The following is a 23,363-nucleotide window of genomic DNA, read 5'->3' on the forward strand; positions in this document are numbered from 1 at the left end:
CTCTGTGATTTTAGATTTACATGATTTTCTGTGCTGAGATTTTGTTTTGTTTTATTTAAGCACTCCCAGCTGATTTGTTAGTATAATTAATTCGTATGCAAGATAGAGAGGAGGTATAGTTGTGTATAATATATAGTAGAGCTTGGAGAGGTTTCTTGGACCCATCCTAGGATATGGATCTCTCCCTCTTTTCTTTTAATCTTAATTTCCTCTCTCTCTCTCTCTCTCTCTCTCTCTCTCTCTCCACCCAAAAATCGCTGTCTTTCAGTCTCTGCAGCACCATCACCCTCTTCTCTCTTTCTGAAAGCTCTGTCACCATGAGAGTGAGAGCCAGACCATAATCCCAAAGCCTCTTAAATTTGCTTCAAATAAGCAACAAAAACACCCAAACCAAGGACACAAATCCTATATATCCTTAGCTGCATGAACAGTACTCGTACCTAGCCTTTTAGCAATAACATGCTGCATTTTTGACATGAATCATGGCCTTCCCACCTTGTCATAGTTTCATGTTCCAAACCCATGAAGATCCAGACCTCCACATATCTGCAGCTTCTTCCTCCCTCAACAATCTTCCCTCTTGTCCACCACAACACTTTAATGGTCTTCTTTTTTCTCTCATTCATTTCTATATATGTAGTTATCATTATTGTTATAGGGCTTATTTTTGTGTATAATTGTAGGTGGCGGTGGTGGAGGAGTGTCTTTCATGATGAAAAGATCGCTATCCTTCTCCGGGGTTAATGATAAGTGCAATCACCACCACTATGACCATCAAGATCTGCATGGAGGTGGAGATCAAGATGACTTGTCTGATGATGGGTCACAGCTGATTGGAGAAAAGAAGAAAAGGCTGAACCTTGAGCAGGTTAAGACCCTTGAGAAGAGCTTTGAGATGGGGAACAAACTGGAGCCTGAGAGGAAATTACAGCTTTCCAAGGCTCTTGGTCTGCAGCCAAGACAAGTTGCCATATGGTTTCAGAACAGGAGGGCTAGGTGGAAGACAAAGCAGTTGGAGAAAGACTACGATGTCCTCAAGAAGAAGTTTGATTCTCTCAAGGCTGACAACGATGCCCTTCAATCTCACAACAAGAAACTTCTGGCTGAGGTAATTAACACTACCACTATTACTACAACTGGGTCTATCTATGTTCATGCTTAACCAGATCAGTTTTGGATAAAATCTGAATGAAGATTTTTTTTTCTTTCTTTCATGGAGTTGGTTTGAATCTTTTAGTTTATCCTATATATATTAGATGAAGATCAGTATTGATTATGGTGCATTATGATTACTAGGACATCTTAATTCTGCTAGTTGTTGGAGCTCTTGATCCAATGTACTAAAAAATATACTAACATCCAAAAGTCATACTAATATTCCCTAATTTCTCTTATAATTAATCAGTCTGATCAGTCTGTCTGTCAGATGTGCATCTGATGATCAACAACAGTAATTTAATCTCGGTTTCTTTCAATTGTTGTAAACTTGTAATACATATCTAACTGTTTAAATCTAATGTTATGTTAATGACAATCTTTTCCCTATATACGTTCTATACAATTATCATTATATCTTATCAAGTGAATCCAGTGGTGTACGTACGTGCTGGTTATATACATTCTCTCGTACACCGATCGTCTTGATTACTTCAGTTCAAATGCTTCATGATGCAGTTGCTGGCTATAAAAGGCAGTAAAGATTCAAACTTTGATGGGGTGCTTAACAATAATATGAAGAAAGAGACTGATCAGGGTTCATGGAGTAATGGCAGTACTGATGACAACAGTTCGGATCATATCAACTTAGACATGTCTAGAAGTACCACACCAGCAGCAAACAGCCCTCAATCGAATTCCCAGATCACAAATGGGTCAAAAAACCTGTTCCCGTCATCCCTCTGCAGGCCACCGCACGCTAGCATAACCCAACTCCTGCAAGGCTCATCAAGGTCAGACCTCCACAGCCTCAAAGTCGACCAGATGATTCAAGATGACCAAACCTTCTGCACCATATTCAACAATGGCTCCATTGACCAAGACCACCAAGGTAACTACTGGACATGGCCTGCTGAGCAGCCGCACCAATTTCATTGATCAAACCCCATCACGTAGTTCCCGGCCACATATGGCTCATTTAGGATTCAAATTCCTATGAGTTTTCAATTATCAATTCAAGTTTTTGGCTGTAGAACAATGGTGTACAGAGTTAAATATTTTTGCTAATATCATCAGTAATGGGGAATTGATTGCCTCCTAATAATACACTTCATATTACCATTTCACGTTCTTTTCTCAGTTTTCTGCATATATATTATGCTATATTTGCTTGCTTTGCTATTAGATCATATTAGGGATTAATATAATGGAGAAAGATACACACATGTGCCAGTGAGTGGATTTCCAGCTCTGTCATAGTTGGTGCTTTGGATTTGTATATATTAGGGAATCAAAACTCGTAATTTGGCTGAAGTAATTGTGACATTACAGATCGAAGAGGAAAAAAAGCTGACTTCATGCATTAGATCTCAGAAGTATTGATGATGAAAATTAAGTGAGGAAAACTGTGTAGAAAATCTCAGTGGAAGAGGTAGCTAATATGAGCAAAGGACCATTGTAATTAGGAAGGGGAAATTAAAAGAGGCGGTGAGATTCTGGAGCACACAGGCCAAGCAAGAAGAAGCCAAATAGAAGCGGAAGGTTAGGAAATGGTCACTGTTTTCGTTTTGAGGTTCTTGAAGTCTTGAAGGTTGAAGGTGACGTTCGTAAATTTACATCTGACAACTGAAAGTATCTAACTGCGTACTCCCTCTGTGGCATATATAACCATGTGAGCTTTCTGCCATCATGTCCTTTTCCTATCATTCAACACTACCCCACCCAACACCAACTCTCTCTCTCTCTAATAACCCTCGTTTTCAAACAATATTTGAATTTAATTAAATTCTATTGAGTTGTGAATTTTGTTTTAAATCGAATTTGAGTTGTTTGCAATCGTTACGAAACGGAAACGGAAGCGTTCCGAGAACGTTTAATAAGAAAACGTTACGTTTCCGAACGAATTTATCGACTTTTATTTCGTCGCTCGGTTGTGAAAACTTTCTTCACGGAAGTTGTAGAGCTCGTCGATACGAGTTCGTGGATATGTGACGCGTTCGAATCGGACGTCGGAGGTAAAAGTTATTAACGTCGGAAGTTAGTTTCCGATTTGGAAACTAGTATAAATAGATGATTATGGAATTAGGGTTTCCATAATCAGAAACCCTTCTCTCTCTCTCAACCCGCCGCTCTCCCTTCTCTCTCACTCTCTCGACTTCTCTCTCTCTCTCCTCACGACTCTCTCTCTCTCCCCTGCCCTCCGACCTCAGCCCGCCGTGGCTCACACAGCCACACCCTAGGCCACCGCAAGCTCGACTTCCCTCCCTCCTGGCCCGGACGCGACCTCCACCGTCGCCAAGAAGCCACGCCGAGCTCCCGCACCTCCTGCAAGATCGGCACCGATCTCCTTCGACACCACCGAGCTCAAGGCGAGCTTTCCACCATCAAATCAAGGTGAGATACATGCTATGGACGATTGTGTGATTGTTGTAATGAAATTTTGATGTATTGGAGTGAGATCGGATGGAGATAGAGGGGGAGGGATACCGCCGCCTAGTGGTGGCGCGTGGGGGAGCGTAGAGGGTGTAGGAGAGGGTCTGCGGCCGTAGGAAGGAAGAGGGGAAGGAGGGGGAGAATTTGGAGGCGGCGGTGGCGTCACACGCTCCGTGGTTAGCCTCGGCGCGTGGGCCCCACGCGCGGCCGGCCGGAGGTGGCGCGTGTGCCACACGCGCCGCCGTGTGAGGCGGTGTAAATGGTTTCGACTGAAAGGGTATTTTGGTAATTTACTGTGTAACGGTAAATGTAAATGTAAATTTTATTTACGTATGGTAAATGTAATTAAGTTTTACCTACGGTAAATGTAATTATAATTTACTTTCAGTAAATGTAAAAAGTAAATTGTAAAAAGGGTAATTTAGTAAATTTTTATTTACTGAATTTGTATTTACATTAAATCGTACGTATACGTACAGAAATACGTATTTAATATTTATACGTACAGAAATACGTATTTAATATTTATACGTACAGAAATACGTATTAATATTTATACGTACAGAAATACGTATTAATATTTATACGTACAGAAATACGTATTTAATATTTATACGTACAGTAATACGTATTTAATATTTATACGTACAGAAATACGTATTAATATTTATACGTACAGAAATACGTATTAATATTTATACGTACAGAAATACGTATTAATATTTATACGTACAGAAATACATATTTAATATTTATACGTACAGAAATACGTATTTAATATTTATACGGACAGAAATACGTATTAATTGAGTATTGTACAGTAACCGTGAATAGTGAACAGTGAACAGTAACTTCGTATAAACCAAAATTGCTGAACAGTAACCGATTATTACTGTTTCGGCATTTAAAGGTTTACGAAACGATTCTAAATGCTGGTTTTTATCTTTTTAAGGTGATCGCTAAATCGAGGAAAGGGAGTATCATCGGAAATTGAGGATTTACGCTCAAGTCAATAAGGTGAGTAAAATCTCACTGAATTACGAATCTACCCTCGCGGTGATTCAACATTTTTGCAAGTGTGTTTATTTAATGAATTACAACATGTATATAACTTAGTGGACTACGTATATATATAGTATAATGGTAATAAATACATATATATATATATATAGTTCATTAAAATTACATACTGTTATTAATTCATTAAAAATAGTCATTTCGGTGACAGAAAAATTGTGCATGTGTGATTTTAATGGTACGATATGATGTGAGATTATCGTACGTAATTTTTCAGGTGTTTATGAAATATGACATGTATATGATATAGTGGACTATGTATATATTGTATAAATGGTAAATAAATACAAATATATATAGTTTGCTATATAATATACTGTTATGATTTTTATTATGATATATTGTGAAAGTTTTAAAACGTACAATATGATGAGTGATTATTGTACATGATTTTATCTCGGAAAATGTGAAATATTGTGATTTGTCTTCGGACGTGATGTGTGGTACAATATGATGTGAGATTATTGTACATGTGAGGCAAGTCGGAACCTAGCCTTTGGCCGGGCGAAAGTTACGATACAGTTAGAGCTCTAGTCTGTCTGCCATAGTACTGCATGAGGTAACGGGTGGTTATCTGATCATGGGTACTCAGCTTGTTTTGGATGTTGGGTGGCGGGTGGTTACCCAACATCAGCGGTATACTAAGTGAGGGGTAACGGATGTGTACCAGCGCTCATTAGTTACCATTTTGTGAAAGTATTTGAGTAACCAGATGGGTTGCTCGTTTTCTCATGATTTTCATTATACTGTGTTGATGTGGAGTTGTGTCTTTTATGAGACGAGAGTTATTTTAATATTTTACTCATACGAGCTGTAAAGCTTACCGGGTTTGTGTCTACAATCCCGGTGCACCAATTCAATGGTGTAGGGGATACTTCCGCAGGTGCTGAGTAGTAGTGATTGAGTGACGACTCCGAAGACTCGAAGTCGATCGCATCCAGTCGTGGTGAGGTTCCAGCGTGGATTTTGTGTGAGATTTGGTGTGATTTTATTTGTGAGGTTATTGTGAGGATTATACAATTCCATTTGTTATATGTTGAATTATCATTTGGGTTTGTAATAATCGGCTTGACTGAGTTATATTTTAAACTCAGATGTGATCCGCTGCGACATTAAAATGATTTCGATTTCATTGAGATTATTTTTGTGTTTAACGATTTTAAGATTTTAAGTTTTGAAGCTCGAAATTTTAGGGTCGTTACAGTTGGTATCAGAGCCTAAGTGCGTATTTGGCGATTATCAATACCATCCAGGAGCGATGATCCGACTGCAGGCGGGCTCCCATCACATGCTCCTCGGTATTGATATGTCGTCGGGTACGCGAGAGTGTTTTAGGAGCCATACCTCACGGTTTGGTCCTCTAAGGAGTATCGTGATGATACTTCGATGATTTATCAGATTTTGGAATGTCATGTTGATACCTATTGAATCTGTTTAGTTGAATTCGAGATTTCACAAGTATTGACTAAGTATATTGTTTTTGAAGGTGATGAACGGTGACAAGGGCCGAGGACAGGGCCGAGGACGGGCGAGAGGCCGAGGTCGAGGTAGGACCACAGGCCGAGTCCGCAACGTGGAGAACCTTTATGAGGAGGCTGCTCCACAGGTAGAGCAGGTAGGCCGAGGTCGAGGTAGGGCCACAGGTCGAGTCCGCAACGTGGAGAACCTCTATGAGGAGGCTGCTCCGCAGGAGGAGCAGGATGAGCCAGCTCCTGCGGTTAGAGATGACGGTCGAGTGTTGAAGCTGATCAAGGATATTAGTGCACTGTCAGCTCCGACATTTCATGGGGGACTAGACCACATGGTAGCTGACCATTGGATCGAGGGTATGGAGGCTTATTTTGAGTTGATGGAGTGCACAGAGATTGAGAAGAGAAAGATAGCTACATTCTTTCTCAAGGGTGATGCTCTAGATTGGTGGAAGAGCATGAGACAGACTGTGGATGTGTCTACATTCACATGGGGAGATTTCACCACCATATTCCAAGAGAAGTATTTCCCAGCCTCAGTACAGGAGGACTTAGAGTTGGAGTTTCTGGCATTGGTGCAGGGAGACATGACCATTAGAGAGTATGATGCTCGATTCTCGCAACTGTATCGGTATGTCAGGCCTATGGGTGCGACTGCTTTAGCTCAGAAGTATCTACGTGGGCTGAAACAGGAGTACAAGACCATGATATCAGTCCTTTGCCTGACTTCACGGGAGCAGATATTTGAGAGTGCTATGAGTTTGGAGCAAGCAGAGAAGACTCGAGCAGGTGATGTGGGGAATAGAGATGCGAAGGGGAAAGGCAAGGCAGTCTATACAGGCAGCGAGCACTCAGGACCGAAGGATAGGTCATGGAAGAGGCCAAGACCCCACTATCAGGCCCCGACAAGGGCACCACCCTTAGCTATCAGGGCAGCACCAGTCAGACCATTAGCAGCAGTGAGGTGTTATGGCTGCAATGAGATGGGACATTACGCCTCAGCATGTCCGAAACCGAAGAGAGGAGGGTGCCACCGGTGCGGGCAGCTGGGGCACATAGCTCGAGATTGTACCCGACCACTTCCGGGTAGACAGGAACGGCCACAGAGACAGCTACCAGCAGGCCAAGCTAGAGTGTTCGCAGTGGGTCAGCGAGACACAGGAGTGGAAGGTACATTATCACTTTTTGACTACCTTGCTAGAGTGTTGTTTGATACGGGAGCATCGCATTCATTCATTGCTAGTTCGGTAGTGGAGATGCTAGGATTGATTCCTACACCTCTCGGGGACGCCTTATGTGTCACTTCACCCCTTGGAGTGTCACTTGAGTTAGAGACAATCTGCAAAGCTTGTCCTATATTGATTGGGAGTAGAGAGTTCTCTGCTTCGTTGATTGTGATTCCGGACCACACTTATGATGTGATCTTGGGGATTGATTGGTTGAGACCACAGCATGCTGTGATTGATTGTTTCGACATGGTAGTGTCCTTTCATAGACCTGGAGAGCCAGTGTTTCGTTATCGTTGCCTCAAGTCCGACAACGCCATGAGATCAGGAGTTTTGGCACATGTGGAGTCAGTGGATCAGGAAGTGACTATCACAGACATTGTGGTAGTATCGGAGTTTGGTGAAGTGTTCCAAGAGATACCGGGGCTACCTCCTCGAAGAGTGGTAGATTTCTGCATTGATGTAGTACCCGGTACAGCACCTGTGTCAAAGGCGCCATATAGAATGGGGCAGAATGAACTTAAGGAGCTGAAGGTGCAGATCGATGAGTTATTAGACCAAGGGTTCATTAGACCTAGTGTTTCACCTTGGGGAGCACCTGTTTTGTTCGTGAAGAAGAAAGATGGTTCTCTGCGGTTATGTGTGGACTACAGAGAACTGAACAAGGTGACCATCAAGAATAGGTATCCCTTACCTAGGATTGATGACTTGTTCGATCAGCTCAAGGGTGCCACAGTGTTCTCTAAGATTGATTTGAGATCCGGTTATCATCAACTCAGAGTGAAGGAAGAAGATATATCGAAGACAGCCTTCAGGACCCGGTATGGACATTATGAGTTTGTCGTCATGCCATTTGGTCTAACGAATGCACCAGCTGTCTTCATGAGTTTGATGAACCAAGTATTTAGCCCGTACTTGGATGAGTTTGTTGTGGTGTTTGTGGATGACATTCTGATATACTCCAAGACACAAGAAGAACATGTGGTGCATCTGAGAACAGTGTTGCAGACCTTGAAAGAGGCGAGACTGTATGCCAAGCTAGAGAAGTGTGAGTTCTGGAAAGAAGAGGTCAAATTCCTTGGTCATGTTGTCTCAAAAGATGGAGTACTAGTGGACCCAGCAAAGGTAGAGGCAGTGAAGAATTGGAGTCGTCCAAAGAACCCTACAGAGATACGTAGTTTCCTCGGGTTGGCAGGTTACTACAGGAGGTTTATCGAGGGGTTTTCTAGTATAGCATCTTCATTGACCAAGTTGACCAAGAAAGATACTCCGTTTGTGTGGACGGATGCATGTGAGGAAGCATTCAACAAACTAAAGACTAGACTGACCACAGCTCCAGTGTTGACAATTCCCTCTAGTGGTGGTGGCTATGTCATTTACAGTGATGCTTCACTCCAGGGTTTGGGTTGTGTGTTGATGCAGCATGGAGGAGTCGTTGCATATGGCTCGAGACAGTTGAAGATTCATGAGAAGAATTATCCGACACACGACCTAGAGCTTGCGGCAGTTGTATTTGCCCTGAAGATTTGGAGACATTACTTGTATGGTGAGAAATTTCAACTCTTTTCAGATCATAAGAGTTTGAAGTACTTGTTCTCACAGAAGGAGCTGAATATGAGGCAGAGGAGGTGGATGGAACTCCTCAAGGACTATGACTTCACATTAGAGTACCACCCGGGGAAGGCAAATGTGGTGGCTGATGCCTTGAGCAGAAAACCGAGAGGAGTAGTAGCTTCACTTATGGTCCAGGAATGGTTCATGCTAGAAGCTGCATCAGAGTTTGATTTGGTACCATCGGGAGGAGAACCAAGGGTCTTTCTTGGTAGTGTCACAGTGCAACCCACATTGATCACGAGGATCATACAGGGTCAGGCGCAGGATAGACTCTTGCGAGCTAAGTTGGCGGATCTTGTAGTTGATACGCTTGATGGGTGTCCTTCTGAGTGGAGAGTTGGACCCGATGGAGGGTTGAGGTTTGGGGCAAGATTGTGTGTTCTAGATTGTGATGATCTTCGGGAGGAGGTTCTTCGTACGGCACATCGTTCACGCTATACCGTCCATCCAGGGAACACCAAGATGTACAAGGACCTATGCAGACAATTCTGGTGGAACGGTATGAAGAAAGATGTAGCAGAGTTTGTATCGAAGTGCCTTACATGTCAGCAAGTGAAAGCAGAGCATCAACGACCAGCTGGCATGTTGAAACCACTGACTATTCCTCTTTGGAAGTGGGAGCAGATATCTATGGATTTTGTGACCGGGTTGCCTAGATCGAAGAAGGGTCACGATGCCATATGGGTGATTGTCGATCGATTGACGAAGTCGGCTCATTTTCTCCCAGTGTCGATGAAGTACTCAATAGACGTGCTTGGGAAGCTATATGTGGATGAGGTAGTGAGACTTCATGGTGCTCCAGTTTCTATTGTTTCCGATAGAGATGCACGTTTCACTTCGAAGTTCTGGGGTGGTTTGCAGAAGGCGATGGGCACTACCTTGGATATGAGTACAGCTTTTCACCCTCAGACGGATGGACAGACGGAGAGGGTGAATCAGGTGATGGAGGACATGTTGAGAGCATGTGTGTTGGATTTCAAGGGTAGCTGGGAAGATCATTTGAGATTGATTGAGTTTGCCTACAACAACAGCTACCATTCTAGCATCGGCATGGCACCTTATGAGGCACTTTATGGTAGACCATGTCGATCTCCGATCTGTTGGGCCGAAGTTGGTGATGAGGCACTGATGGGTCCAGAGGTGGTTCAGGAAACCACGGAGAAGATCTCGATCATTCGAGATAGAATCCGGACCGCTCAGAGTAGACAGAAGAGCTATGCAGACTTGAAAAGGAGACATGTGGAATTTGAGGTCGGTGATCATGTGTTCTTGAAAGTTTCACCTATGAGAGGTGTAGTGAGATTCGGCAAGAAAGGAAAGTTGGCACCGAGGTACGTTGGGCCCTTTGAGATACTTGAGAAGGTGGGCGAACTAGCTTATCGACTAGCCTTGCCTACTAGTATGTCGTGTGTTCACAATGTCTTCCACATTTCCATGCTGAGGAAGTATATACCAGATGAGTCACATGTGATCGATCATAGCACCATTGAAGTGAAGGAAAATGCCACTTTTGTTGTCGAGCCGGTTCGTATCCTGGATAGATCCACTAAGAAGCTACGGAGGAGAGAAGTTGGGCTAGTCAAGGTGTTGTGGAGTCACCATGATGAGGGTGATGCATCTTGGGAGCTAGAGTCAGACATGATGACCAGATATCCACAGTTGTTTGATGAGTGAGTTTGAATTTCGGGACGAAATTCCTTTAAGGGGGGTAGATTGTAATAACCCTCGTTTTCAAACAATATTTGAATTTAATTAAATTCTATTGAGTTGTGAATTTTGTTTTAAATCGAATTTGAGTTGTTTGCAATCGTTACGAAACGGAAACGGAAGCGTTCCGAGAACGTTTAATAAGAAAACGTTACGTTTCCGAACGAATTTATCGACTTTTATTTCGTCGCTCGGTTGTGAAAACTTTCTTCACGGAAGTTGTAGAGCTCGTCGATACGAGTTCGTGGATATGTGACGCGTTCGAATCGGACGTCGGAGGTAAAAGTTATTAACGTCGGAAGTTAGTTTCCGATTTGGAAACTAGTATAAATAGATGATTATGGAATTAGGGTTTCCATAATCAGAAACCCTTCTCTCTCTCTCAACCCGCCGCTCTCCCTTCTCTCTCACTCTCTCGACTTCTCTCTCTCTCTCCTCACGACTCTCTCTCTCTCCCCTGCCCTCCGACCTCAGCCCGCCGTGGCTCACACAGCCACACCCTAGGCCACCGCAAGCTCGACTTCCCTCCCTCCTGGCCCGGACGCGACCTCCACCGTCGCCAAGAAGCCACGCCGAGCTCCCGCACCTCCTGCAAGATCGGCACCGATCTCCTTCGACACCACCGAGCTCAAGGCGAGCTTTCCACCATCAAATCAAGGTGAGATACATGCTATGGACGATTGTGTGATTGTTGTAATGAAATTTTGATGTATTGGAGTGAGATCGGATGGAGATAGAGGGGGAGGGATACCGCCGCCTAGTGGTGGCGCGTGGGGGAGCGTAGAGGGTGTAGGAGAGGGTCTGCGGCCGTAGGAAGGAAGAGGGGAAGGAGGGGGAGAATTTGGAGGCGGCGGTGGCGTCACACGCTCCGTGGTTAGCCTCGGCGCGTGGGCCCCACGCGCGGCCGGCCGGAGGTGGCGCGTGTGCCACACGCGCCGCCGTGTGAGGCGGTGTAAATGGTTTCGACTGAAAGGGTATTTTGGTAATTTACTGTGTAACGGTAAATGTAAATGTAAATTTTATTTACGTATGGTAAATGTAATTAAGTTTTACCTACGGTAAATGTAATTATAATTTACTTTCAGTAAATGTAAAAAGTAAATTGTAAAAAGGGTAATTTAGTAAATTTTTATTTACTGAATTTGTATTTACATTAAATCGTACGTATACGTACAGAAATACGTATTTAATATTTATACGTACAGAAATACGTATTTAATATTTATACGTACAGAAATACGTATTAATATTTATACGTACAGAAATACGTATTAATATTTATACGTACAGAAATACGTATTTAATATTTATACGTACAGTAATACGTATTTAATATTTATACGTACAGAAATACGTATTAATATTTATACGTACAGAAATACGTATTAATATTTATACGTACAGAAATACGTATTAATATTTATACGTACAGAAATACATATTTAATATTTATACGTACAGAAATACGTATTTAATATTTATACGGACAGAAATACGTATTAATTGAGTATTGTACAGTAACCGTGAATAGTGAACAGTGAACAGTAACTTCGTATAAACCAAAATTGCTGAACAGTAACCGATTATTACTGTTTCGGCATTTAAAGGTTTACGAAACGATTCTAAATGCTGGTTTTTATCTTTTTAAGGTGATCGCTAAATCGAGGAAAGGGAGTATCATCGGAAATTGAGGATTTACGCTCAAGTCAATAAGGTGAGTAAAATCTCACTGAATTACGAATCTACCCTCGCGGTGATTCAACATTTTTGCAAGTGTGTTTATTTAATGAATTACAACATGTATATAACTTAGTGGACTACGTATATATATAGTATAATGGTAATAAATACATATATATATATATATAGTTCATTAAAATTACATACTGTTATTAATTCATTAAAAATAGTCATTTCGGTGACAGAAAAATTGTGCATGTGTGATTTTAATGGTACGATATGATGTGAGATTATCGTACGTAATTTTTCAGGTGTTTATGAAATATGACATGTATATGATATAGTGGACTATGTATATATTGTATAAATGGTAAATAAATACAAATATATATAGTTTGCTATATAATATACTGTTATGATTTTTATTATGATATATTGTGAAAGTTTTAAAACGTACAATATGATGAGTGATTATTGTACATGATTTTATCTCGGAAAATGTGAAATATTGTGATTTGTCTTCGGACGTGATGTGTGGTACAATATGATGTGAGATTATTGTACATGTGAGGCAAGTCGGAACCTAGCCTTTGGCCGGGCGAAAGTTACGATACAGTTAGAGCTCTAGTCTGTCTGCCATAGTACTGCATGAGGTAACGGGTGGTTATCTGATCATGGGTACTCAGCTTGTTTTGGATGTTGGGTGGCGGGTGGTTACCCAACATCAGCGGTATACTAAGTGAGGGGTAACGGATGTGTACCAGCGCTCATTAGTTACCATTTTGTGAAAGTATTTGAGTAACCAGATGGGTTGCTCGTTTTCTCATGATTTTCATTATACTGTGTTGATGTGGAGTTGTGTCTTTTATGAGACGAGAGTTATTTTAATATTTTACTCATACGAGCTGTAAAGCTTACCGGGTTTGTGTCTACAATCCCGGTGCACCAATTCAATGGTGTAGGGGATACTTCCGCAGGTGCTGAGTAGTAGTGATTGAGTGACGACTCCGAAGACTCGAAGTCGATCGCATCCAGTCGTGGTGAGGTTCCAGCGTGGATTTTGTGTGAGATTTGGTGTGATTTTATTTGTGAGGTTATTGTGAGGATTATACAATTCCATTTGTTATATGTTGAATTATCATTTGGGTTTGTAATAATCGGCTTGACTGAGTTATATTTTAAACTCAGATGTGATCCGCTGCGACATTAAAATGATTTCGATTTCATTGAGATTATTTTTGTGTTTAACGATTTTAAGATTTTAAGTTTTGAAGCTCGAAATTTTAGGGTCGTTACACTCTCTCTCCAAAACCAGCAAGTTTTTAAGCTTTTCATCATCTCTACAGAACAAGCGGTCGAGAGTACGTAGGGTTACTATTTTGATCGCATTATTGATTGATCACATTTTGGCGAGGCTGGCCAAGGCTTATATATCTTTTGCATGAAGGACTTGATTTTCCTAGCTTGGACTTAATAATGATGTCGAGTTGTCGAGTTGCACCGATAAGGAGGAGCTAGGATTGAAAATTTGTTCTTGCTGCCTTAGATTGTAAAGGTAATCATCAATGATTGGCTACTAAACATCAAGTGCACCGAAGTCATACAATCATACGGTGCATACCCTCAAAAACCTACTCAATCCCCATGATTCAATTTAGGTCATTCCGTTCTGTCTTAAAAAAAACAATTTGTTGAAATTGCTTAAACTATATATTCCCGCTATAATCATCAGCCAAGACCAAAGGAAACCAATATACGTATGGGATCCTATATACCTTGATGTGAAAATCAAAATTAGACGAGAGATTGAATATGAGAAGCAGAAAGATGAAATGTCACATGTTTTGTGAGCATTAATTTGTTGTAGGGCAGTTTATTAGGTAACTCATTTAAAAGAATAATTTTGTTTTTGATCAAACAAACATTTCACTGGACATGATACATAACAGTATACATGAGTTTTTGTTCGGAACAGATCAAATAAGATTCCAAATGAGGAACTCATATGTGGAAGGGAAAGAATAACATATTTAAACACATACGCAAATAAACATGGATAGCAAATGAAATAAATTTGCCGACTACTTTTCATTTGCCCACCCTTGTAAACTCATGTCATGTGTTCAATTGCTCAATTATTATCTAAATATGAGTTGAGAAAAGACACATGACATATATGGGCACAAAATGAGAAAATGTTGCGTGGTCGGCAAATTTGCTTTCAGATAATAAACATACGCAAACAAATAATAATGTAGTAAAGAACACAAAAACAAACACCAAACAACGACAAAGTGACTAATAACTTCGCTTCTCCAGACCAAGACATAGTAATTCGGGCTACCTTGGGATCGACTAACAAACCTGTTTTGCTTGAACGAAAGAATAGATTGAATTAAAGAAAAGAAGATGGAATTATAAAATTGATGGGCTCATCCTCATGGGATTGTGAATCCAATGGATGTTCCCAACCCACTCCATCTAAGGAATCAAAAGGCACCGCTTACCATCTGGGCTATAGTTCCATTTATCCAAGAAAAGATCTGGTCTTGGACCTTTTTGGAGATTAGCCCAAATTGAAATCGGCAAAGCCGAGAAGAAGAACACTACTCCTTTGACAAGTTCCAAGCAAATCACCCGACATGAAAACACAAAAGGTCCTCTCAAACATAATAATTAAACCCAGAAAAAGAAAAAACCACCTTTCAATACAAGTTTTACCAATTCTAAGTTTCCATACACACATTTTTGGGCAGCCATAAAATAAAGAGTTTGAAATGCCAATTTTGCAGAAGAGAGTGAGGAGGTTTAGATATGCCAGAAGAAGAAGCTGTAACGTAGTGGAGTGCCAAGTGGGAGGAAGCAAATATGGAAAGAGGCATTGCATCATCAGCATCACTGCAAACACCCTTGTTGTTGTTCCTCATCCTCGCTCCTTTTCATGTCTAACGCACGTTTGTGGTGCCCTTCTTCCTCAAAAAAGAACCAAACCGCATTGGTTGTGCTTCTTGGTTTTCTGGTCTAGCATGGACTCGGCGCCCTTTCTTTAATGTTGTTTTGTCTCTTTCTATCTCTCTCCGCGAGTGAAATGTGAGTCAGTTTGTGTTTATAAGCTGTATATGAGCTTATCATGTCATATGATCACTGGTTCGGATTCTGTTTCTGGGTTGGTGTCTGGTTCTTTTTTGCCTTTGCATGTCTTTGGTTCCATCTTAAGGGTCTTGTTTCGTTGAGAATCATGGTCTAATTTGCTCAAATGGGCTGTGTTGGTTTTGGGTTAGATTGTTTCTGAAAAGGGTCTAATGTGTTGTTTTTGAATTTTGATGTTCTGAGTGGGTTTCCTGGTTTAGGAGATTTTTATGCATTTTGGTTTTGTTTGAATTGGTGAGTTTGTGTTTCCCTTTCAAGATTGGTTCTTTTGGTGAATGAGGGTGTTTTAGAGTTGTGGGGGGTTTGATTTTAGGGTTTTGAGAACATGGGACTTGAGCTAGAGGATTTGCAGGTCAAGGGAAAATCTAAGGAGAAGCAAAAAATTGAGGATGGTGATGAATTCAAAGGTTGTTGGATGAAGTTTAGGTTCATGGGGAGATGCATGTCTCCAAAAACCAAAGTGGATAATTCTACCAGTGGAACTAGCACACAATGTGGTAAAATTCAATCTTTTCCTTAAATTTTCGTATTGTTTTACAATGTTTATAAATGCCTCTGCTTGTTTTTATGGTTGTATTTGGAATGAGGTGTTCAATATTAATTCTTTACAATGTCAAGGTGTCACTGTGTTCTACAGCATGTCTGTTGCCCCCTACAGATATCTGTGTTCATGTGTAGCTTAAAAATCATCACTTTGTTTAACTATTTAGCTGTGTATGTGGTTGTATGGTCATATGTGGTCACAACCAGTTGCTTGGAATCGATTTCAATTGAATAATTGATAGCTCGTGGTATTTCCTAATCAAGCAAGGTGAGGAATTATCAGAATTTAACCAAAAGTGTTGTCATATATTTTTCAATCAGGAACTTACTGATTCGTGTTTCCTTAGTTATATATAAATCTCCAGCATGTTTTGTTGGTTCTAAACAGTGTTCTGTTATTTAGCTTCAACTTAGATCTGTGTTTGCTGGACGCTCCATGAAGTATGGATGCAGAGCCAGTTCGTTCTTTGATTATTTTAAATAAATGCCATGCATCTCTTTGTTCAAGTGTTTACTGCATGAAATAAGTCTGATTCCCATTTCTTGGGGAAAATTGATTGAGCGTTGTGTTGGCATTAATGGATCTTCTGCAATGAGATGTATTCTGTGCACGTGTAAAGACAAATCTAGCGTTACTCGCATATACGTGTGATGCACTCTGTGCATGTGTGAAGGCAAATCTAGCGTTACTCGCATATACGTTTGGCTATGTGCTATGAAATAATTTTGACTCCAAGTTGTACAGAGCATTGATTAATAGTTGTCTTGACAATCATTTCATTCTATATATACATATGTCGAGACTCGTGGGGGAAATTTGCTAACGTTATGCACGTGTTGTATGTAAAAAGACTAGTGTTAACCGCCCACCTGCGAGTGTGGCAATGGAAACAGCAAAATGTTTCCTTAAAAGTAACGGTCTCTATATTCCCTGTAAAGTGTTTGAAATGCTTGTAGGTCGCCTACTTATACCTGTAGTCCATATCTCCATAAACTCTAAAACTTGATCTGATAGACACAAATTATCCTGTGGTTGAAAGAAATTGTATTTGAAAAAGAAAAATATGAGCAGATACAAAACTAGGAAACATTCTCCTATTGCAAATTGTAGTGTATTACTTACCTTATCAATACCTTATGCATATATAGGCATGTCATACTTAGGATATGTAACTGCTCCTTATATCTCATGAAATTTGTGGATCATCGTTAGTTTCATTATCACTACCTGCATAATTTGCACCCTTGACCTCGAGCATTGAAATGCAAACATTGAAAGGTTCAAAAGAGGACCGGGATGGTGATTCCTGTCTTCTTTGATGAGATACTCTAAAATGTTTTTGTTTAGCTGGTTTTCTCAAAATTCATTGGATGATATAATGTATATATATTTTTGAACCAGAAGATAGCAAGTCTACAAATGACACAATACACGACCAAGCAGTGGCTCCAATTGCTTTGTCTTCAACCACTAGTAACACAGAAAGTGCTTTGTCCACTCCCAAAGCACCTGAGGAATTGAAAGTTGCTTCTCAGCTTCGAAAATTCACCTTCAACGAGCTTAAGTCAGCAACAAAGAACTTTAGACCTGAGAATATTTTGGGGGAAGGTGGGTTTGGCTGTGTATACAAAGGTTGGATTGGTGAGACTGGAAGCACTCCAGCAAAACCTGGTATTGGGCTTCCAGTTGCTGTAAAGACTCTGAACCATGATGGACTTCAGGGCCACAAAGAATGGATGGTATGATGCTTCATTTTGTTACTTTATCTACATTACTGTTCATCAGGAAATGAAAGTAGTTTGAATTTACTCCATGATTGAAGAATTATTTTTTGTCTTGTCCACATTTCAGGCTGAAGTTATTTACCTTGGTGAACTACTTCATCCTAATCTAGTCAAATTAGTTGGTTACGGCATTGAGGATGATCAAAGATTACTCGTGTATGAGTTTATGCCTCGAGGGAGCTTGGAGAATCACCTCTTTAGAAGTATGAAACCGAAACTGTATCTCCTATAAATTGTTTATCTGTAATATACTCTTCCCTGTGGCAGTTTCTTTTAGTAGTTTATTTGGGAATATGGGAGGTACCATGAAATCTGAATTTACTCTGTGATAGTAGAATGTACAAAAGAGGTCCTTTTATCACTTCATTCATCTGAGATATTTGATTCCTGTTTTATATTGTTACTTTGCTAATGTGTCGCTGCAGTATACTTTGAACATTATGTTTGTTCCACCTATTCAATAAGCCTAATATTTTCTTGTTCTTGAAGAACTAGGTTTTCCTTTAGATTTGCTGTTGTTTGGACAATTTTGGCCCATATTATATGTCAACTATAGTTACTTTTTAAATTAATGATCAAAATAGGTACATGATAGTTTCAGCCTACAGTTTGTCTCATACTGTTAATTAATATTGTTAGGGTGATAAGTTATGGGTGAGATGATGATTACCTGACAGTTTCTAGTAGTTGCTTTAATACGCTTAGTAATAATGTTGTTATCCATTGCAGGGTCCATGACTCTTCCTTGGAACATCAGAATGAAAATAGCTCTTGGTGCTGCAAAAGGTCTTGCATATCTTCATGAGGAATCTGAAAGACCAGTTATTTTTCGAGATTTTAAAACATCTAATATTTTACTGGATGTGGTACGTAACTAAGCTGAGCTTTCAAATGCTTTGCTTTGTCCACAACCTGTTTCTTATGGTTATTACTATTCCAGGACTACAATGTTAAGCTTTCTGATTTCGGACTCGCTAAAGATGGTCCAGAGGGAGATAAAACTCATGTCTCCACCCGAGTGATGGGCACTTACGGTTATGCAGCCCCCGAGTATGTTATGACAGGTTAGTATTATAAACTGCATGTATCGTCTTGGTCTGAGCAATTGGTTGCATTTTGTTGGATTATGTGATTGCTTTTGTATTCTTTTTGCTTCTTGCACCTGAAATCAAATTAACCTGAGAGTGACACCCTTAGGTATATACCACATAGATAGCAAATTGCATTTGCTCCTTCAAAAAGTGACTCTGACAGATAACTTGATCTTTTATCCCCCATTGTTGCATAAAGAAACACTACTCAACACCAAGATATGCATAGTTCTCAACTCCATATGGATGACAGTATATCCATATACTTGCAAATGTTAAGCATGAACTAATTTAGGGTTCAAGGGTAATTTCGAATTGATCCAAATTTTATGTCTTCATCTTCTATAGGTCACCTTACTTCAAAAAGTGATGTATATAGTTTTGGAGTGGTTCTGCTTGAATTGCTGAGTGGACGAAGATCTATGGACAAAAACCGACCCCAAGGGGAGCAGAACTTGGTGGAGTGGGCACGCCCACATTTTGGAGATAGGCGAAGATACTACCGACTAGTAGATCCTCGACTTGAAGGTCGCTTCTCAATTAAAGGTGCTGAAAAGGCATTTCAGTTGGCTGCCCACTGTCTTACTCGCGACCCAAAGGCTAGACCTCTAATGAGTGAAGTTGTTGAAGTAATGAAGCCTCTGCTGAACCTCAAGGATCAAGCCTGTTCCTCATCTCACCCCCAAGCCATGCATGCAGAACGTCAGGGTTCCAATCCCATTTCTATAAATGGCCTTGGAGTTCAGGGTGGGTTTTCAAGAAGGAATGGACAACCATCTAGAAGCCGGTCTCTACCAAATGGTCCAAATGTCTCACCATATAACCATCCCCACCGCTCTCTATCAAATGGTCCCAATGTCTCACCATATCACCCAGGCCATCCTCACCAATCACCCAAACCATCTACAGCCAAGTCAGCTACACCAAAATCACCCAAACCTGCTACTGCTTGATTGTAAGATTGAGCCGGATGTAGAAGCGATGTTGGAGTATGTGTGTTCTTCGGATGAATGATGATATAAGCTAGGTTTCGCCTTTGCCGTGCAGTTACAGCTGGACTTTAGAAATCCATACACAGCATAGCATAGAATATAACAAAGAAATATCTATAGCTTTCTTTTTTAGGTCGTTGTCCTTTTAATCAAAATGGAACAGAACTTTGTAGCTGCATGTTGCAATGTAAAGGTGATGCTCTTTGTATGTTTTCTCTTGCTATCTCCTATCGTTATAGATAGTCACCAAAATCTCCGGAATGCCGAGGGAAAACTCACATTCCTTTCAGAAAATCTTAACTGTTTCATGTGGTAAGTTGCATCCCTGCATCATCGGGTAATAAAGAGTAAAACACTAGCTATGGGTGAGTAGTTTGGGTAGCTGCTGTCTTTCATTGATCAAAATAGTTATAATAAGGTTCCTACTCAAAGATTCATACATCAGACAATCGAGAGAGAAATTTATACACTTCCCTCTTATTTTTTGGTACAAATTATACACTTTCCTCTTGAGCTACCTCTTACAGATTTATCTAACAAAAAACGAGACAGCCAACAAGGTTCGGAATGGAGTAGTTTTACAAGTTCAAGATGTTTAATGGTTTGATATGGCCACAAACATCTGCATGTCACCTCTTACCAATTCTCCACTCGATTGTACGGTCTTCCTTTCTTATTTCTCCACAATGAATTCTTGAATTTCAATTCCCGTATGTCGGGCTCCTCCCTGTAATCTGAGCATAATTTCATCTCCAATTTTAAGTGAAGTCACTGGTATTGCAGTTTTTTGCCCTCCACTTTCTGCAGAAGATATAAATCGTTGAAGCTTAATGACTGTAAGATAAAGTGGGAGGGCAAAAATGAAAAGTAACTAAAAAAAATCGAAAATTAGTTTCAGAGGCGAGAATAGACCTTTCTGGGGACAAACTAAGGCAACTGTTTCTGCATTTTGTACAAGTATACTGTAGATTGTTTGATCATCCGAACCTATCTGAAGCACAAAAAAGATGTCAACATTAATAGAAAAAGTTCATTAAAGGGCAAAAGTAAGCAGTTCTAACAAATATGACACATTCTAAAAAAACAAGCTAAGAACAAAAGAAGATAAGGAAATTGTAGGTTAGCCATTCTTCACTTTAGTTCACAACTTCAAATTAAGCAGCAAAACCCTCAAACCAATATTTCAGCAACCAACTACCTAGAAGTCATCATTGTAGTTCAAATGAAACACTAGCAAAATTCATAGCATAGCTGGGCTTTATCAGTCTGAACATTGAATAAGCTTTACAAGGATTAATCTGTATCTGACAATGTATCTTCTTTATAATGTGAGATTCCTGAAAGTTCAGATATTTTCTACCATCTAGCTAGCACATTATATCACCAAAGTTATCAAAGTCCTCCAATTTAAGACAAATTTTGATTTCCCAACCTAGCTAACTTGTTAATGCTGTTGGTACTTGGTACAGATTCACACAACTGCTTCCTACTGTATAGAAAGCTTAAACCGTTGAAAGCTCAATTATAACATAATCTTTGATCGCATCCTATCATTGTCTTAACCTCTGCCACAACAAGGATTACCTTTGCCTCAACAATGATTAGTGGTCTCGTCTCTATCTTTACACGTCCGACAATTGCTGTTCGTTGATGACCTTTCTGATCAACCAGAATCACCTCTTTTCCTGCTTTCAACTCTGAAAGGTAGCTTGTTTTCCCTCCTGGAACAGCAACATAGGCATGTACAGGTCCCTGCTCATATTACCAATAAATAAATAAATAAATAAATAAGCACTCATTGGAGAAATATTATATCAACAGAGAGGCATATTGTTCACTGCCTCTAAGCAATTCTACGCAACACTTGGACCAAACTCACCGCATTGACTCTGAAAGGTCTGCTGGCAATGTAATTTGATTCCAAGCATTCTGAATGAACCAGGAATAGTCCTCTGGCAAATGATCCGACCTTGCAAGATAGTGAGGCTATAAGAATTGTGGCATGCAAATTAAATTACTTGCTCAATATCAATAAAAACAGCAATGTTATATCAGAAAAGAGAGAGATACATACAAGCAATCCTTCACCAGGTCTCATGAGACTACAGAGATCAACACAAACCCGATCCCCCATTCCAGCTACTTGGACTCCAGTTACAATGGCTTTGGTTAAACTCAATATGTTGCCCACTTCATCTCTTCTGTCAAAATAGTCCTGATAATATTAACCAATGTAAGAGAAACAATAACCCCTTTATACCAACCAAGAAGTCCCGAGTCAAAAACTAATCACCTTTAAGTCAAGAACTGCTTGAACATCCTCAACTTTCAAAACAACTCCACCAAGACCATGCTCGAGCGCCTACAAGCACATTGATCTCAATTCAGTAGTTCAACACTCAAACACCTGTCCACTTGTTCAATCTTAGCACATCTCATTCCTACCTCAAAGAAGACTTGTGCTTCCACTGGGGTTTTTGATACAGCAAACACTGTCTTCTGACTCCCTTGAAATGCTGCAACTATATTCTCCGCAGGTATCACCTAACAACAACACCTCACAAGTCACAGACTTAAACTTCACTCCGAAAACAGAAAGAACTCAAGCCTAATGCACCAGAAACTAGCAGCATTATCTAATCATTCATCGAAAAACCTCACCTGCCAATCAAGCAAATCAACAACAACATTCTCAACTGCCCCAATTTCGGGTTGAAGCTGTTCCAACTCATTAGGACTAGTAACTTCAACAACTGTGGCAACTCTTGTGTTCTCACTATCGAAAATCCCTCCCTCCTTGATCAAAAGAGGATCTATCAACGCAATAGCTGCTCAAACCCAACATGCAAATCCACAAATGAAACAAAATTCCATTCACATCAAAAAACCCAAATGCAATTCCACATAAAGCTTCCACCTTTATCAAAATATCACACTTAAAAGCCAAAACCCAGATCAATATAAAGTTTGAATTGACTTACAAGACCAGTCATCGGCGAGTTTCTGACTCTGAAACACGAAGGTGTTCCAGCCTCTTTCCACGGCGGCCGTCATAACTTGCCTGTTCTCCGTCCAAACCCACACAGTCTTCTTCGAGCTCCCAAACGACGTCGTAGAAGAAGCAGCGACTGATAAAACCTTAGTTGCCATTGAGTGTTTATTTTGTGAAGCAACCAATCTGCAAAAGTTACCCCATTTATCTGCCAAAAAACACTAGTCTTTTAAATTTACAAAGAGGAAAGGTTAAAACAATATATTTACGTTTTGGTTTTGGAGGGGAAAATTGATGGCGCGGTAAATAACCTGTAGGGGGAGTGAAGCAGCAGATTCCGACCAAAGACACCATCTCTCTGTTCAACTCCGATGGGGATATTATCCAGTGGTGTCTCAGCTGTGTTTCTTACAAGAAGCCACAACAAACGACGTGTCGGTTCATTATGG

General features: G+C 40.3%; 3 protein-coding genes across 3 annotated transcripts; 2 read left to right on the forward strand and 1 right to left on the reverse strand.

The window, feature by feature from the left end:
* The first annotated feature begins 225 nt into the window (after positions 1–225).
* LOC126798565 (homeobox-leucine zipper protein ATHB-20-like) lies at positions 226–2,277 on the forward strand. Its single transcript, XM_050525572.1, has 3 exons — positions 226–603; positions 684–1,108; positions 1,675–2,277. The coding sequence occupies exons 1-3, from the start codon at positions 483–485 to the stop codon at positions 2,092–2,094; spliced, it is 966 nt and encodes a 321-aa protein (XP_050381529.1). The 5' UTR covers positions 226–482; the 3' UTR covers positions 2,095–2,277.
* Positions 2,278–15,127: 12,850 nt separating this feature from the next.
* On the forward strand, positions 15,128–20,107 carry LOC126798546 (serine/threonine-protein kinase PBL34-like). Its single transcript, XM_050525549.1, has 6 exons — positions 15,128–16,008; positions 17,457–17,794; positions 17,907–18,042; positions 18,569–18,705; positions 18,780–18,903; positions 19,279–20,107. Exons 1-6 carry the CDS (start codon positions 15,837–15,839, stop codon positions 19,881–19,883), a joined length of 1,512 nt encoding a protein of 503 aa, XP_050381506.1. The 5' UTR covers positions 15,128–15,836; the 3' UTR covers positions 19,884–20,107.
* Positions 20,108–20,298: 191 nt separating this feature from the next.
* LOC126798557 (uncharacterized) lies at positions 20,299–23,350 on the reverse strand. The gene is made up of 10 exons (XM_050525563.1): positions 23,226–23,350; positions 22,904–23,122; positions 22,584–22,750; positions 22,368–22,466; positions 22,216–22,284; positions 21,997–22,137; positions 21,802–21,891; positions 21,507–21,674; positions 20,835–20,913; positions 20,299–20,723 (listed from the first exon to the last, which is right to left on the reverse strand). The coding sequence occupies exons 1-10, from the start codon at positions 23,266–23,268 to the stop codon at positions 20,596–20,598; spliced, it is 1,203 nt and encodes a 400-aa protein (XP_050381520.1). The 5' UTR covers positions 23,269–23,350; the 3' UTR covers positions 20,299–20,595.
* Positions 23,351–23,363: the final 13 nt, after the last annotated feature.

This window comes from Argentina anserina, chromosome 6, assembly GCF_933775445.1.
Source record: "Argentina anserina chromosome 6, drPotAnse1.1, whole genome shotgun sequence".
NCBI lineage: Eukaryota > Viridiplantae > Streptophyta > Magnoliopsida > Rosales > Rosaceae > Argentina > Argentina anserina.

Excerpts from the sequence above, each read along its gene's own strand:
- LOC126798565 (XM_050525572.1), top strand. The coding sequence starts at position 483 with ATGGCCTTCCCACCTTGTCATAGTTTCATGTTCCAAACCCATGAAGAT. Across the intron at positions 604-683 it reads TCCACCACAACACTTTAATG|GTGGCGGTGGTGGAGGAGTG; the intron begins GTCTTCTTTTTT and ends GTATAATTGTAG. Across the intron at positions 1,109-1,674 it reads ACAAGAAACTTCTGGCTGAG|TTGCTGGCTATAAAAGGCAG; the intron begins GTAATTAACACT and ends TTCATGATGCAG.
- LOC126798546 (XM_050525549.1), top strand. The coding sequence starts at position 15,837 with ATGGGACTTGAGCTAGAGGATTTGCAGGTCAAGGGAAAATCTAAGGAG. Across the intron at positions 17,795-17,906 it reads AGGGCCACAAAGAATGGATG|GCTGAAGTTATTTACCTTGG; the intron begins GTATGATGCTTC and ends TCCACATTTCAG. Across the intron at positions 18,706-18,779 it reads CTAATATTTTACTGGATGTG|GACTACAATGTTAAGCTTTC; the intron begins GTACGTAACTAA and ends TTACTATTCCAG.
- LOC126798557 (XM_050525563.1), bottom strand. The coding sequence starts at position 23,268 with ATGGTGTCTTTGGTCGGAATCTGCTGCTTCACTCCCCCTACAG. Across the intron at positions 22,751-22,903 it reads ACTCGCCGATGACTGGTCTT|CTATTGCGTTGATAGATCCT; the intron begins GTAAGTCAATTC and ends GGGTTTGAGCAG. Across the intron at positions 22,285-22,367 it reads AAGCACAAGTCTTCTTTGAG|GCGCTCGAGCATGGTCTTGG; the intron begins GTAGGAATGAGA and ends ATGTGCTTGTAG.